The following is a 16423-nucleotide window of genomic DNA, read 5'->3' as shown; positions in this document are numbered from 1 at the left end:
CGTATTTTAATTGTTCAACGTATTCTATTTTACGAGTAAAATAAGTTGGAGTTGTGAATAAATGTCATTTATTAATTGCGGCCCGGGTTGGGGCCTACAGGATTAGAGCAGTTGTGGCCCGGGACTCAAATTTAGGGGAATGATGACGTGGAGGGGACTTGGGGCCTAATTTCGGGCCAGAGTTAATGATGCTCTAAGGTTTATAATACCAATAGATTGTTTTTTTAAATAGTATAGCAATAAGTTGTTAGTACCTGTGGTACTTATTCAGTATCACACATATTTTTAATGAAATTCAGAAATATTAGTAGAATTTTGTGTTATAATTATGATTCTAAAATATACTCCTATGAATTACTATTTCAAAATTAGATTATCTCTAGTTAGAGCTTAAATTCTGCTACTAATAGTTTTAATTTTGAAAAATGTTATTGAGGAGGTTAAAAAATGCGCTATCGGATCACTAATATGAAATGTCAGGACTTTATGTGAGGTTAGTTTGATATACTAATTAAATTAGATGTTATGAATGCTATAAAATCTCATATTTAATCCCATGGTAACACCATTTATAATTACACTTAGTTTATGAGTCATGGTCTTCTTATATCAAAATTAATGTTTAATAATCTAAGGCCATCCGCAATGGGCGGACGATGGCACGCCCGATGGCGCGCATCGTCCGCGCCATCGATCGTCCGCGCCCATTGCGGATACGGACGATAGGTCGCGGACGATCGTCGCGGCCGATACTAAGGGCGCGGAGGATGGCGCGCCCGATGCCTATCGTCCGCGCCATCGTCCGCCCCATTGTGGCGTACACTGACGATGGCTGCGGACGATAGGCATCGGGCGCGCCATCGTCCTCCCCATTGTGGCGTACACGGACGATAGGTCGCGGACGATGGCACGCGGTTTGGTTGTTTTATAAATAGAGTTCATTCGTTTTACATTTCATTTCACAATTTCACTTTCGAAACTTACATTTACATAATTACTACGAAATGGCTTCAAGTCCAAATAGTCCTATGTTTAGTGGAGATGCGCGTTGGCCGGGTACAGAACCCGGCCAATATCGTTCGTTCGACACCAACGCCCAATACGATCCCGATTTCAGTACGGACTCGTATGGGTTGTCGGACATGGAGCCGTCTCCAACCCGACCAGTCGCCCCCTCCCGACGTGACGCCGCAGCGGCCGATCCCGACCCCGCCGCGACCGCTTCCGCCCCAGCCAAAAAGAAGCGGAACCGGCAGCGGGCGCAGAAGTTGCCGCCTCCCGGTGATTGCGATGAGTACGCCCCCGGTCGTACAAACAACTACGCCGTTGTTGGAGACGCACAAGGCCCTCAAGAAGTGTACCGACCCCGACGAAGCCGAATACCTCCGGGCATTGATAGATGAACTGCGTCGGAAGTTGGTAATTGCACCGACTTAGTTTTTTTTTTTGTAAGTTGAACGGTGTAACTTCTTTTTTTATTAATGTGTCCCCGTTTGTTATTTCGACCTTTTTATTTACTCGTTATTAATTGTTAGTTGAAAACATTTAAATCAATTAAACAAATAAATAAAATGATGATGTGGCGCGCCATAGGGCGCGCCTTAGGGCGCGCCTTAGGGCGCCCCACTGCAGGTGGGGAGGTAGGAGGATAAAACTGCTGACGTGGCGCGCCATAGGGCGCGCCTTAGGGCGCGCCTTAGGGCGCCCCATTGCTAATGCCCTAACCCAAATTTGATTAAACAAATTAATTTTAAGAAATTGATTGCAAAAAAGGTTTGTCCATTGTCTATATTGATTGGTCATTTGTTGTGGAGCGTATCAAAATTATAGGCTAAACCAAATATAGATGTGTAGACCAAAGTAGGGGCCCCACTTGCACTGACACGCCAATTTATTTTAGTCTTCCCATAAAAAGTCATCGAATTCGCAACAAAACCCTCAGTCACGTCCAATCCCCACTGCGCCAGGTACAACCATCAATTACATCTCTCTCTCACACAACAATTTGTTTTCTCTCTCACCTTGCCTTCGCAGCTCAACGTTACACACACGTTTCTCTCTTTCTTCTCATTCTCTCTCTCTCTCCACAATTGACGCGTATATCTGTGCTCATCGATAGACTAACAGAAGGGTCAGTCGCTGCTTCATCTTCCAACACTCTTCCGCGGGAGATTAGCAGAGTGGAATACACCGAATACACAACCATGGCGTTCTTCTCCTATACGCCTCTGCTTCTCCTCGCTCTGACAGCTTCTCTCTCATGTAAGCGCATTTGCATTTCGTCGTTTTTGTTTTTGTCTAGCTATCGATCTATGATCTATCTATCTGCATTGGCTCGCCTCGACGGTGTTGCCATTTTGGAAATGATTTTACTGAAATTGGTTACAAATTGTTTTCTCGCCTGCGATGATTTTGTTTTTTTGTGCCTGCCTATGTGTTTGAGTTTGTGGATTTTGCTCTATTTTCTCATTTGCATTTACTGTTTTTGACTAAGGCTAATCTCTCTCTCTGTCTCTCAGCTATTTTTGCGTCGGTTTGAGTAGTTTCTCATCTGCATTTACTGTTTCTGATGATAATCGAGTTTAGAGATGATATTATTGTGTGAGCTTGAATATGAATATGATTGTCAGATTAGATTTTTTTCTCTGTTTTCTCATTTGCAATTACTGCCTTCGATGATAACTTTGTGTCGATTTTGGAGATGATTTTACCGAAATCGATTATGATTACGTGTTTGAGTTTGTATATGATTTTCCGTGTGGATTTGTTTCTCCAATTTCTCATTTGCATTTACTGTTTTGACTACTCTCTCTAGATGGAGCGATGGAGCCGAGAGTCGGCGTCTGCTACGGCGACCTCGGCAACAATCTCCCCAGCCGCGAGAAATCCGTTGAGCTAATCCAAAACCTCAACGCCAAACGCATCAAAATCTACGGCACCAATGCCGCGACTCTCAAAGCGATCCAAAACACCGATCTCCAAATCTCAATCATGCTCCCCAACGACCTCATCCCCGCCGCCGCCTCCAACCAGTCCTTCGCCGACGATTGGGTCAAATCAAACGTCGCACCGTTCTACCCCAAATCGAAGATCCGCTACCTCCTCGTCGGCAACGAGATCCTCAGCAACCAGCCGAATTCCACCTGGTTCAAGCTCGTCCCCGCCATGCGCCGAATCCGTCACTCCGTCAAAAAATTAGGGCTCAAAAAGGTCAAAATCGGAACTCCGTTAGCCATGGACTGCTTAGAAGCCTCCTACCCGCCCTCGGCCGGCCGGTTTCGGTCCGACGTCGCGGACCGGGTCATTAAACCGATGCTCCGCTTCTTAGACCGGACCAAATCCTTCTTCTTCCTCGACGTCTACACTTACTTCGCTTGGATCTCGGATCCCATCAACATCAATTTGGACTACGCCCTGCTCCAGCCCACCAACATCACGGTTTCGGATCCGGGTTCGGGTCTCAAATACACCAACTTACTCGACCAAATGATCGACGCGGTCCACTTCGCGATGAACCGGTCCGGTTACCCAAACATCCGCTTGTTCCTAGCCGAAACCGGCTGGCCGAACAGCGGCGACCCGGACCAGCTCGGCGCGAACGTCTACAACGCCGCGACGTACAACCGCAACGTAGTCCGGAAGTTTTCGGCCAAGCCGCCGCCCGGGACCCCAGCCAGGCCGGGTGCAGTTATCCCAACGATGATCTTCGCGCTGTTCAACGAGAACAGCAAGCCCGGTCTTGGCACGGAGCGGCACTTCGGGCAGCTGTACCCGAACGGGTCGTACGTCTACCCGATCGACTTCTCGGGGAAGACCGAGCACTACCCGCCACTGCCGAAGCCGTCGAGCAATGGGAGGCTGTGGTGCGTGGTGGGGGACGGGAGGAACGCGACAGCTCTAGCGGGAGCGCTGTCGTATGCTTGTAGCCAGGGGAATCGGACGTGCGACGCGATCCGGCCCGGTGGGAAGTGCTTTAAGCCGAACTCGTTGATTAGGCATGCGAGCTATGCTTTTAGCTCGTATTGGACACAGTTTCGGGCAGCTGGGGCGACTTGTTCGTTCAATGGATTGGCCACTTTGACCTCGAGAGATCCAAGTAAGTATTATTCTCTTTTTACAAATGTTAATTTGACAAAGATTTCATGTTTTTTAGTACTATGTGAAGTTGAATTTATTGATACTTGTGGTGAATCTTATGGTTGTACTATGAAAATAACTTAATTAGTGTAGCTTAAGTAGAAGTGGAAAATTATGCTATATGGAGTAAGTATATAGTCCAAGAAGAAGAAACTTAGATCCAGCTCAGTTTAAATTGGATTTTACTAAATTTTTATATTCTTTTTTGTCGTTGTTCTTTTCTTTTTTGCAGGTTATGGATCTTGCCAGCTGCCAAGTTTTAATCTTTGAGCAAATGGAAGGAACAATATTATTATCATTATTATTTGCTGGAAAAATCAGTTTTAGGGCTATAATTTAATGTATTTGTCCATCCTTTGTCAATAAGCCCTGTTTTGGGCTTCGTGAGGTTTAGTTTTATGTGGCCCAATTTTTTGTCGTGTATTAATACAGTATTTATACACTACTCCTATTTATTTAGTAAATTAACATTGTACTCTAAATACTAGTACTATTATTTTTATGTTGCCTAAGTTAGTTACCTGATTAATTAATAAAATAGTTGAATAGTATTGGGCCCACTTGCCTAGTAGTGTTGACTGCACAGATCAAATAAAAGCATAAGTGATAGTATCTTATCAAAAAATAAATGTGCATAAGATAAGTAGATAAGGATATAAGACAAACGGAGAGCGCCACATTACTGCATATTTTTTTTATGTATTTAATTTAGTGCTTTGGCTAATGATTCCATACATTTATTTATATAGGTATATATTAATGAATGCATAGTGGATGTATATTATTTCTCCCCCACTTCGTTTGAGGAATCCAAAATTATTATCGAGACAAGTATTATTACTAGTAGTATATTTCTAATTATTGTAATTTAAATAATGATCTCATTGCTTTGCTACGTGTCTATTTGTGATTAGTGATTTGGATTATCTGAGTCAGCTATTAGTTTCTTTCCATGCCTTACAATAGTCAATTAGCCGTCCTCTGAAGTTGACACATTCTCTTAAGTTTACATACTACAATGCCAAAATAATTTAGCTGTAATTATAAACAAATTGGTAGCAATTTTAACGAAATACTCCCCCCGTCCCTGAAAATTTGTCACCTATTTCCTTTTTCGTCCGTCCCTAAAAATTTGCCACTTTTCACTTTTATCATTTTTGGTAGTGGACCCTACATTCCACTAACTCATTCACACTCACATTTTATTATAAAACTAATATATAAAAGTAGGACCCACATGCCACCAACTTTTTCAACCCACTTTCTATTACATTTATTAAAACTCGTGCCGGGTCAAATGGTGACGAATTTTGGGGGACGGAGGGAGTAGGTTTTTGTCTTATATCAATATTATATTGATACGAAACGTCATATATGAATTATACTCCAACTGAACTTTTAGATGTTTTATATTATCAATTTCAAATAAATTAATACTTATATTATATATCTTTTCCTTTGCAATAATTTATAAAAAATTTAAAACTTTCAAATCTAATGCATGGAGATTTAGATAAAGATTATCTTTTCTATCATTACCTACATACAAATCAACCATATTAAAATGATATGCATAAATCTTTCATATTATCGTTTTCTAGGGATATCTTTTGAGTATATAATAGTATGAACATTTCAATTTAAAATTTAAAAGATTATGTATATTTATCTATATATCACAATATACATTAGCAATCATATTTTAGATATTTATGATACTAGAAAGTAGTGGAAAACAAAAAAGTTGCAACAAATAAAATATTAATATCTCTCTTTTATGATAATCCGATTTCTCAATAGTCACTCATTGCCTTATCCACTTTGGTCTCTACTCGAAAGCCGAATATTCTATACCAATTTTCGTTTAAAAATCGAGTTCAGAAACAACACTATACTCTCACAGTCTCTCATTGATCTTAATTCTCCATCACAACAAACATCCTTCAAATTCAGATTGAAGCAACCGATCATTCAATCATTCAATCTGCAGCAACAAAAAGTGATTGTTGAATGGACTGCTGCCTCTTCTCCTACACCAATCCCCGATTCCCGACCGCTGCCATCCGTCGTCCGATCTCGTTAGGGCCGCGGCTAATCGTGGTGGCTAGCGCGGGCAGCAGCAGGAGCAAGTGCGACTTCGGAGGCCTGCACGCGCCGCTTGAGCCGCGCACGCCGGCGGGGAGGCTTCTGAGCGGCGTCTGCCTGGACGATCGCGGCGGTTTTCACGCAGCCGCGAGGGGAGAGCTCGAGCGGCTGGCGGTTGAGAGGGATGAGGCGGCGGTGCGGCTGCAGCTCAGCCTCGGCTCTGATGAAGCTTGCCTCCATAGGTTGGTCGTCCTTCACCTTCCTTTTTTAGTATTCTATTCCTACGTTGTTATTGATCTTGTAGCGATGTGAATGGATTGGATTGGATTGTAGGTGTTTAGCGTCTAAATGTTTTGAATGATTGATGATTCAACTGTATTACTTTTCCTTTTATGAGTTTCGTTTTCAGGGGATTGCAGTTGAACTAAATAGCTAATCCTATTAAATTTGGAAAAAGGTGATGTAGGAGTAGTAAATAATTGTCGCTGAACTAGGTTAACTTTGCATCATAGTCATGTAATTGAAGATTGCTTGAGCTACAGCCTTCTTCTATTAAGCAGGAATTGGATGGTTGGATTGAAAAAGTTGTATTGAGACGACAAACTTTTGGTAAAGTTTGGTTGTAGACTTAGTGCTCATGGACTTTGCTCACAAGCTCTCAATGCTACAACTAGTATATAATCTCCATATTTTTATATTATAACTTTTCTGTTAATCTAGCATATGCAAGAATAGGGGAAAGAGAAACTTAATACAATTGGATTCGAGCTTTTGATGCAAACATGGTTTAAATGTGGGTGATGTTTTCAGTGTCTAATGTGGAGTATGATTTATGGCTTACTGTTTTAAATTCTTTTGCTTCAATGTCAAGATTTTAGAAATATGCTTGTGTTTTCTTTTTACAAACTGGGTGGCACGTTTTAGGATAAATGCAAACTCCTTGAGAATGAATGGCATGAGCCGGCCGAGGGTGTACTAGTGCATCGAGTTCCTCAAGAAATTGGCTGGAGGAGGGTGTACTAGTACTGCTACCGGACATGGTGTTGCCTCATCAAGGAATATTAACTGCTGATGAATTGCTGCATCTGTGTTTGGTTCCCCTCTCGATGTTTCTGGGCTTCAGGTACATCAATGTGGATTATAGCGATGGTTTTGCCCGTTCAAGGCAAGCATACTGGCAGTAGAGATATAAGATTGCTTAAGTGATCAGTTGTTGAAATAATTAACTGTATGCCAAACCTGATAAAGCATTGTAATGCTGATTAATTTATGCGGCTTATATGCAACTTCCTACTTCTTGGCTGAACTTTGAAGATGAATTGCAGGAGAATCGCGGAGTTCAGACAACACGAATGTCAAGATGCAGTTGAGGATGTAATGTATGTGCTCATATTCTACAAATTCTCTGAAATAGGAGTCAGTTTAGTGCCACGGCTTTCCAAGTGTGCCTATAATGGTAGGCTGGAGATATGGCCTTCAAAGGACTGGGAACTCGAGTCTATCCATAATGCTGAGGTTCTGCAGATGGTGAGGGAACATCTAAGTGCCCTTGTTGGATGCAAGGCGAGCTCCAGCGTCACGGACAGCTGGGCCACGACAAAGGTACAAAGGTTTCGCCTCTGTGAAATGTATGCTGCTTCCATCTTGTATGGCTACTTCTTGAAGAGTGCTTCCTTGAGGTACCAACTCGAACGAGGTCTAGATCTCAGCAGCTCCCACTATGGCCTTGCTGGTCGAGGCAAGCATCCAGTTTCAGAGATGTTTACTGCAGGATCCAGCTACATCGCCCATGGCCGTGTCAGTAGCTCTATATCCACCCCAGCAAGTCCAGTTTCATATTCTCTGGGGAATAATCCGAAGAGCCTGCGACTCTATATGATGGGATTCGACCACGAATCAGTTCAGATGTGTGCAAAGCCCAAGTCCAAGGAGGCAGTGGATCTTCTTGAGAGACACACCTCTGCTCTATTCGGTGATGAGGAGACAGGCCTGCTTGAAACAGACGACGCGATTACTACCTCATTCGCGAGCCTGAAGAGATTTCTGCTCGAAGCTGTTGCCTTTGGCTCCTTCCTCTGGAGTGCGGAGAACTTTGTGAGCGATGTATATACGCTCGAGGATAACTGACTACTACGCGATCACTGCAGCGCCTTCCGTGCCCGTTTTTAGGCGTAGTTTCTGTAGATGATGGTGTTTTTGTTGCTTTCAGATATGGAGTTGTATATATTATGCTCTGCCTCTGATGGCCGAACCTGTATATATATATATATTTTTATATATGATCGTTCTTGCCTTACAATATTCAAGCACCGCACCCAACTAAAATTCAAATATTTCATTTGGAACTCAATATATGCACCAGTAAAGTTTATCTCAAAGTAAAAAAACATGCCCCTGTAATGAATTGATAACAGGTAGAAGCGGAGGCCAGACCTTTTCAGGTTGGCAAGAATGCAGGTGGGCATAGGAGAGCCTTGTAGCACGAGCTTAGATACCGTTTGACGAGACCCGATCATTGTAGCTGATTGCGTTCAAGATGGCCACACAATACTCCTTACACCGGGGTCTAGGTTTCTCCCTAATGATCTTGAACAGGCGGTGGACTGCCTCGTCAAACAAGGCAAGTATGTCTACCATCTCACTAATTAACAAGCACTCCGTCCTTTATATTGTCCATGACCACTCGAACTCCACCATCTCCGATGGCTCTCTCCTTATTCGAAGGGAGGGTGCAGAGCCTATGAATTGCACAGGCGGCTTCTTTCATTTCCAACTCATCATCCCCTTTCTCCAACAGAGAGATGAGATGAGGGCCACCACATTCCCGTATCATCAGCGCCTAATTTGAGTCAACGAGAGCCAACGCGTAGCCGGCTCATTCCCCTTCCACAGCCTCACATAATCGACAAGCAACTTAAAATCTACTCCTTCATGACCCCCCTTCCTCCAAATTCCCTTTAAGTAGCTTGATTCCAGGATTTTCACACCAGGTTGTGATTGTGTTGCAGATCAGATCAGGGTGTTGGGAGTGACATCAAAACCCGATAGTTTCGCGAGCCAATTTAATCCATGGCTCTATCGAATTCCGGTCGTAAGTCTACTCAAATTTGATAGCAATCACTTAAATTGGCAGGCTACATTAATCTTGAATTTAAGATATTGAGAATCACAATCCGAAAAGAAAAACTAAATCACTAACCGCTCCAGAAGAATGTAAAATGACAGGGCTCTCATGAGTTTGTTGGATAAAGGGCATTTAAAGTTGAAGGAGATAGTATATCCAGTCCAGAGCTGGAATCAGCTCCATTATTGAAGAGTTCCATTTCCGCCAACACGGATATCATTTCCCGTGCCCTCGCCAAATTCCCAGGATTCATATATCTTCGTGATCTCTAAATGCCAGCTCCCGCAGACTTCTTTTCAAATCGCTGGATTTCACGGTGAATGCCCTATCCTCTTCTTCGCTCGCTATATCACCACAAATTCGCCAATCCACTTGAACTCTCTCTCTCTCTCTCTCTCTCCCTCTCCGGCTACTGCTCTGCTAGATTGTGCGAAAATGGAATCGGAAACTTAGCAGTTGAAATCCAACTCTCTGTTGGTGAAAACGGTTATGAGCGCAGCGCGGGTGGGGAATACGGAATACAAATCTTATTATTTGAATCATGATATGGACAAGTATATAACTACCTCTTTCTTTTATATTTTTTTTTCCTTTTTAAGTACTCCCTTCGTCCCTCAAGAATATGTACTTTTTCCTTTTTAGTCCGTCCCACAAGAATATGCACTTTCTAATTTTGAAAAGTCTTTGAGGTGGGATCCATTCCCCACTAACAATACTTTATTTACTTTTTCTCTCTTCTCTCTCTTACTTCACCAATTTTACATTAAAACATGTGTCGACCACAAACTGCATATTCTTTGGGGACGGAGGGAGTACAATTTATCACCATTTAACTCAGCACAAGTTTTAAGAAATGTAATAAGTAGAAAGTGGGTCCTACTATTATATACTCACTCCGTCCCATAAAAATATGTGCACTTTTCATTTTCGTCTCACAAAAATATGTGCATTCAATTTTTGGAAAGTTATATCATTTGAATATCGTAGGTCCCACTATTTAGTGATTCTACTTTAACTACCATTCTCCTCCTCTGTACCATACTATTTTCATATCTCTCTCTTATTTTACCAATTTTGTCTTAATTCTCTTGCCACGCTCAATGCCCATATTTTTATAGAACGGAGGAATATTAGTTTTATAATAAAATGTGAGTGAGAATTTAACGATCCAATCGTATAATTCATTCTCCAATTTTTCTTCTTCGTGATTCAGCATATGTGCAAACAAAATGACAAGTTCATCACGTTCACCATCATCGTTTGTGAAAATTTCACAAACCTATAAAATTAAGAAAATATGTATTTTAATGAATCACATTCATTGTTTTGAACATCATCTAAAAGACAATATTTTGGGCATAGATGAAACAATTAAGATGAAATTAAATGAGGTGCAATTGAACCCCAAATATGTTCTCTTTACGAAACCATGGATAAATATGTCTGTGGAATTGACGACCGGTTAGTGGACTTTCTCTATTGACACTCATGGGCCGAAGATAGAATCGGGCGGCCCTTCTGTTCCACCTGAAATCCGTCTCCGAATGAAACAAAGTGGGCCTGGCCCATTGTATCTACTTTCCTCAGCATAAATATTTATTTAATTTATTGGAATTTTCAGCCCACTGTTCCCAACCCAGGGAGGAAGGCCGATTGTGGTTAATCTGTTAATATAGCCAAAACAGAAGGGCAATGTCGTCATTTCAATAAAGCAGGGGACCAATCATCCATTTCCCCCACCACTAGTTATATTTTATTCAAAACCAATTAATTCTCCCCAAAGATAAATTGATTAATTTATTAAGTATATCAATAAAAATAAACAAAAATAACTATAATCTCAATATTATAATAAATAATATTATAATAATATTTATTTATTTCATATTTTATGCTTTTCGTTTCTTCCCAACGCTACTTCTGCGGAATTTTCTGTTTATACGTATCTCCAATTCTCTCTCTCTGTACTCTCTTGTTTTCAACGATTTCCGTCTTGTTTCTGCATTCCTGATCCCAGTAGCCAAATTCTCTCTGAAAAACCAATATACATATATTTTTTCTGTCTCTAGATCTTCCTTGGTCATTGGCGTGTAATTGTTTCTAATGAGGTGAGCTCACTTCTCCGCTACGCTTTTGGTTTTTATTGCGACGGTGGTTGGGGAATTTTGCGGCGGTGTTGTTCCAAATTGTGTGATTGTGGTTTTGATTGTTTGTATACTGCCGCAATATGAATTCCTTGAATGATTGTTCATAGTAATTCCGTTACTCTTTTTTCTATACACGCGTATTTAATTCCTAATTAATTGGTTGATCGAGCTGAGTGCTGTTGTATTTTTGTTGAACGTGATTGTAATTTTGCTGTTTAGTCTTTACTCTACGGCGGAACCGAGTCGTTGGAATTTTGGATTGCACTTTATTTTATACCGTATTTTTTGAGATAGTATGATTAGCTACTTCTGTAATTTCGTTTAAGGTGATTTATTAATTATTATAGTTATAATTTTAAATGTACTACGTGATTCTAAATTTTGTTAATTATACTCTTATGGCAAGAGGATCTGAAATCTCAAGTTTTGTGATAGTTTTTACCTAATGTCTGTATTCACGTGTTTGTATATTTGTTTAGACTGTCGGTGTAACATGTGTTTATTACTGTCTTCAAAATGCTATGGTATTTCTTTTTCCAATGTAGATTACTGAATCATCTGTTAGCTTTTGTTATAAGGTTCTACGATTTTCTGATTGCCGCTCTTTCTTGCTTTTTTGGCAGTTGAACAAGATTTGGGTTCGTGGATAGTTTCTTCGTGTTGATTGTAGATAAATTTTAGCATCGATTGCTGGCAAGGGCATGCTAGGGCACAGTTGCTGTGCTTTAGATGATAACCATTGCTTGCAGCTAGTGGAGGCTGCAAACAAGCATGCTGATATCATTTTGGTTGATATTTAATCATTCTTATATTGAAAAACCAGCTCTTTACTACATATTGTATTTTTTGATGGAGATAAGCACAGAAGTGTGCATACAATCAGTTGAACAACACTGTTTGAACAGTGTAGATACGTTTTTGAAGTGGTTAAAAATCCATTGAGCTCTGCTTTCAGAATTTTGTAAAACAGAATAATGGAAAGGTGAGTTCTTGTCTGCTGCTCCTTTGAATATGGGTACTCCAACTTTCTTCTGGCGCCCCTTTAAACTTGACATTTGTCTTTCTGTTTTCTGTCCATTGTCCTTCCAGATACAAAATATTGGAGGAAATTGGTGATGGAACTGGTGGAAATGTATATAAAGCCGTGAATAATGAAACGTTTGAGATTGTGAGGCTCTGTCTCCTTCGTGTATTGTCACTAGTCCAAACAATTTTTATACAAGTTCCTTATTTTAACATCTGGTATCTGTTCCAGGTTGCAGTCAAAAGAATGAAGAGAAAGTTCTATAACTGGGAGGAATGTTTAAATCTACGAGAAGTGAAGGTATGCTAGTCAAATTGATGCTATCACTTGAACCTGACTGGAAGGTTGCAATGGAGTGCTTTTAGTGTATTATAGCTGACAGTTCTTTATTACCCTTTGCTGCAGTCGCTCCGCAGATTAAATCATCCTAACATCATCAAGTTGTTGGAGATTGTCAGGCAAGATAATGAGCTGTTCTTCATATTTGAGTACATGGTAAAAGTTTGTCGCACATTCTTTTTTTTTGGTTACTTGCATGAGAACAATTCGAAACCCTCTTGACTATGGCCTTTTATTTCTAGGAATGTAACCTTTACCAAATAATGAAAAATCAACAAAGATCTCTTTCGGAAGAAGAGATCCGAGGCTTAATGTCTCAGGTGCTGCAGGCACTCTCACATGTGCATAAACATGGATATTTTCATCGAGATCTCAAACCTGGTATTCATGCATTTCAAATAATGGGTTGTCATTCTCTGTTACCTGTTATAGCAATGCTAATTTTCTTAAAACTCAATACTTGCAGAGAATTTACTAGTTACAAATAACACCATAAAGATTGCTGACTTTGGTCTGGCAAGAGAATTATCATCATCACCTCCTTATACTGATTATGTATCCACGCGCTGGTAAGGCATACGCTAACATCGATACAACTTTCCATATCATTTTAACTAGATTCGTCTTTATTATGCTTAATGCATGTTTTTCTTTTTTGGAAAGGTATCGAGCGCCGGAGGTGCTGTTGCAATCTGCATCATATACTCCTGCCATTGGTATGCATGCCTGTCACTATCTCATGCCATTATGTTACATTAACTTTATGAAACTATTAAATTCAGCTGTTTTTCAATTTTCGCTGCACTGCTGGTTCAATTATCTTTATGGGTCCTTTATGGGACTTGTATGAAAGTGCATAATCAACCATATCTCAGATAACTTTTTCATTTATAGTGGCTGCGATATGAATGATAATGGTGCTCTAAGTAGCCACGGATATATTATCTACCTACTTAAGGATTTGTTTTGGAAAATTTGTTTTTCTTCTCCCTTCTAGGCTTTGACTTCCAAATGCTTGATCCTCATAGATATGTGGGCGGTTGGTGCAATCCTGGCTGAACTTTTCACTTCGTGCCCAATTTTTCCTGGGGAAAGGTAACCTCATGATCTAGTTTCTGAATTTATCTGTATCAAACAATTGTATTGGTTTTAATTTGCAAAACTCTTGTATATACGAGCAGTGAAATTGATCAATTATACAAGATAAGCTGCGTATTTGGTGCTCCAGAGTGGAATACCTTTCCAGAGGCTAAAGATATTTCTCGATTAGTCGATATCACTTATTCAGCTGTGAGTCTCTTCGAGTTTTCCACTTGATATGATTACTTGCTTAGATTTACTGTTCCATACATTTTAACTGATTTTAATGGTAATTTTATTTAATGTCAATTTTATTAGATCCAGCCGGCTGATCTTTCTGATATGATTCCGAATGCCAGCCTGGAAGCAATTGACTTGATTAAGGTAGATTGATGTCGATTTACTTTGTCCTATCTTTTTGGTTGGTGTAAGCACCCCTGAATGCATTCCTTCTCTCCTTTGCAGCAACTTTGTTCGTGGGATCCATCAAAGAGGCCAACGGCAGACCAATGCTTGGAGCATCCCTTCTTCCATGTAATTATAATCCTAGTTTGCACAAGGTTGCACAGTTACTCTTTCTGTACTTAACTTTTGCCAATTTATAGGTTTCTGAACTGGTGCCTCGTTTACCTGGGGATGCACTCAAACTAAGTTTAGGACCTCTAGGTAATACTAATCAGTCTTATATTGTCAAACATGTATGCATGTCTAAGATTTTCTACTTACTAATATGTGTAGGATCTGAACCTAATCTTGAACTGGACTTGTGGACCTTTGGCACTTCAACTGATGAGTGCTTTCTTGGCTTGTCGTTGGCAGTAAAACCCAGCGCTCCGAACTTGGGTAAGAGTTAATTTTCTTGGTTAATAGTTATTGCCATTTTCATCCTGCTATGCTTGTTAGTTACTTTTATTTTCATTTTTTCTTTTCACTCACAGAGAACAGGAGAATGGATCAGTCTATTGTAAAGCATAACTGATAAATTGTAAAACATAGCTCAATGGTTTGTAGAAAACACACACCCAAAACGTAAAAAGGAACAAAAATAACGAATCAATCATTTGTAGTACTATACAATGGAAAATATGATGTCAAAGTATGAACAAAAGAATACTTGTCCCACAGGTTCAGAGATCTGTCTAACCTTTTCCTGGCAATTTATATAGGTATATCATTGGGATGCAGAACACGATTGCTTGTAACGGGTCCATAGCCTTTATTTGTTCATTGTTCTTTCGCCTGATTCTGTTATGTAGAGTTTTGTCTTTCACCTAAATTCCTTTTGAAGATGTCATTCTTTGTTCACTTTCTAAAAACTCTGCTGTTATCCTTATGAGCAACTTTATTTCTTGTAGAGACGGTCCACACAAATCAAGGCGCCAAAGAAGTATGTTTCTTAACTTCACATTTTCACTTCCTTCCCTTTTCTAATAAAAGAATACTAGGAAATATAAGAATCCTCATTTATATAAGTTTGTGATCTCACTCTTGCAGGATATGATGATCTGCCCCAGTTTTGTCGAACATTCACAACAATCAGGTTACCTTCATATCATTTTCTGCTGAAAGCGTATTTTTGTGCATCTCCTTCCTCAACAGTTAAACGTTAATCGTATGCTGCTTCTTTCCAGTGTTCTGGTCGCTGTTTCCCACTAATCACCACTTAATAACTACATCAGCAGCGGAGCCTTCCCTTTCCCTATCTTTCAGGTATAACCACACCTTCAAATTATAAGAAAATCTTTCGTTAAAAACTTCAGAAGTTGCATTCTGTTATTCCATATCACGGAGCATAATCGGACTTCCTATATTCATCTCTTGCTGCTTTGATGATTTCAGTCCTGTTTCAACTCCATCGATTGGAGTTTCACAGTCAACAGGGTGCGCAATGTCCCCATTCCAGTCGAGTATTTTGGACCGGCCATTTCTGGCGACCTCGGCAGGCTTCCAGCAGGGTCATTACCTCTGAGATATATACATTCTTACAAGGAATTCTTGCTGTCAATACCAGATATATATACTTGTAAAGAATCACTCTTTCCCTTTTCACAATTATAAGGAATGAATGCATAGATACAGATAGATAAAGTATAGATGTAACGCTTGATGTTTATGACCTGTATCTCCTCTTTGAAGGTTGAAACTTTTAACCCAAATTAAAAATTTTGAGTCTTGACTATTTAAATTATCGTTTATACTATTTTTTTTGGGTATTTACTACTAGTATAATTTGTTTGAAACAGCTTATAATTGTAGATTGGAATGATCTCATGATTAATACTAGCAAATATGTTGAGAGCAATTCATTTAAGGAAATAAAAAGTTTGGAAGTAATTGCATCAAATGTTTTTGTCCACAAAATATTTATTAATTAATACTTTTGCAAATTATAGTATAATCCAAATTAATTGCATTTTATTACAGCATATATTCTCATCAATCTTGGTAGAACTTTAATAGATCAAACTGGAAAATGATTTTAAAAAA

At 39.9% G+C, this 16423-nt stretch overlaps 3 protein-coding genes across 5 annotated transcripts; all 3 read left to right on the top strand.

The window, feature by feature from the left end:
- Positions 1-1963: 1963 nt before the first annotated feature.
- LOC121745492 (probable glucan endo-1,3-beta-glucosidase A6) lies at positions 1964-4619 on the top strand. Its single transcript, XM_042139426.1, has 3 exons — positions 1964-2262; positions 2816-4096; positions 4370-4619. Exons 1-3 carry the CDS (start codon positions 2205-2207, stop codon positions 4405-4407), a joined length of 1377 nt encoding a protein of 458 aa, XP_041995360.1. The 5' UTR covers positions 1964-2204; the 3' UTR covers positions 4408-4619.
- A 1329-nt stretch (positions 4620-5948) lies between these two features.
- Positions 5949-8521, top strand: LOC121745291 (UV-B-induced protein At3g17800, chloroplastic). Of its 2 annotated transcripts, XM_042139137.1 has the most exons (3): positions 6329-6464; positions 7147-7345; positions 7548-8521. In XM_042139137.1, the coding sequence occupies exons 2-3, from the start codon at positions 7260-7262 to the stop codon at positions 8347-8349; spliced, it is 888 nt and encodes a 295-aa protein (XP_041995071.1). In that variant the 5' UTR covers positions 6329-6464; positions 7147-7259; the 3' UTR covers positions 8350-8521. The 2 variants fall into 2 exon arrangements, with proteins under 2 accessions (XP_041995070.1, XP_041995071.1); XM_042139136.1 differs by lacking the exon at positions 7147-7345 and having other exon boundaries at positions 5949-6464.
- A 2738-nt stretch (positions 8522-11259) lies between these two features.
- LOC121746228 (serine/threonine-protein kinase MHK-like) lies at positions 11260-16121 on the top strand. Of its 2 annotated transcripts, XM_042140165.1 has the most exons (19): positions 11260-11454; positions 12117-12475; positions 12583-12661; positions 12749-12817; positions 12923-13012; positions 13099-13237; positions 13323-13425; positions 13520-13572; positions 13885-13951; positions 14038-14146; positions 14255-14320; positions 14402-14470; positions 14542-14602; positions 14675-14779; positions 15103-15141; positions 15292-15323; positions 15431-15476; positions 15568-15646; positions 15776-16121. In XM_042140165.1, the coding sequence occupies exons 2-19, from the start codon at positions 12468-12470 to the stop codon at positions 15903-15905; spliced, it is 1344 nt and encodes a 447-aa protein (XP_041996099.1). In that variant the 5' UTR covers positions 11260-11454; positions 12117-12467; the 3' UTR covers positions 15906-16121. The 2 variants fall into 2 exon arrangements, with proteins under 2 accessions (XP_041996099.1, XP_041996100.1); XM_042140166.1 differs by lacking the exon at positions 15103-15141.
- The last annotated feature ends 302 nt before the right edge of the window (positions 16122-16423 follow it).

The sequence above is a fragment of the Salvia splendens genome, chromosome 8, assembly GCF_004379255.2.
Source record: "Salvia splendens isolate huo1 chromosome 8, SspV2, whole genome shotgun sequence".
Classification (NCBI taxonomy): Eukaryota; Viridiplantae; Streptophyta; class Magnoliopsida; order Lamiales; family Lamiaceae; genus Salvia; species Salvia splendens.
The sequence above is the reverse complement of the archived record's forward strand: the minus strand, read 5'-3'. Positions and strand labels throughout refer to the sequence as shown.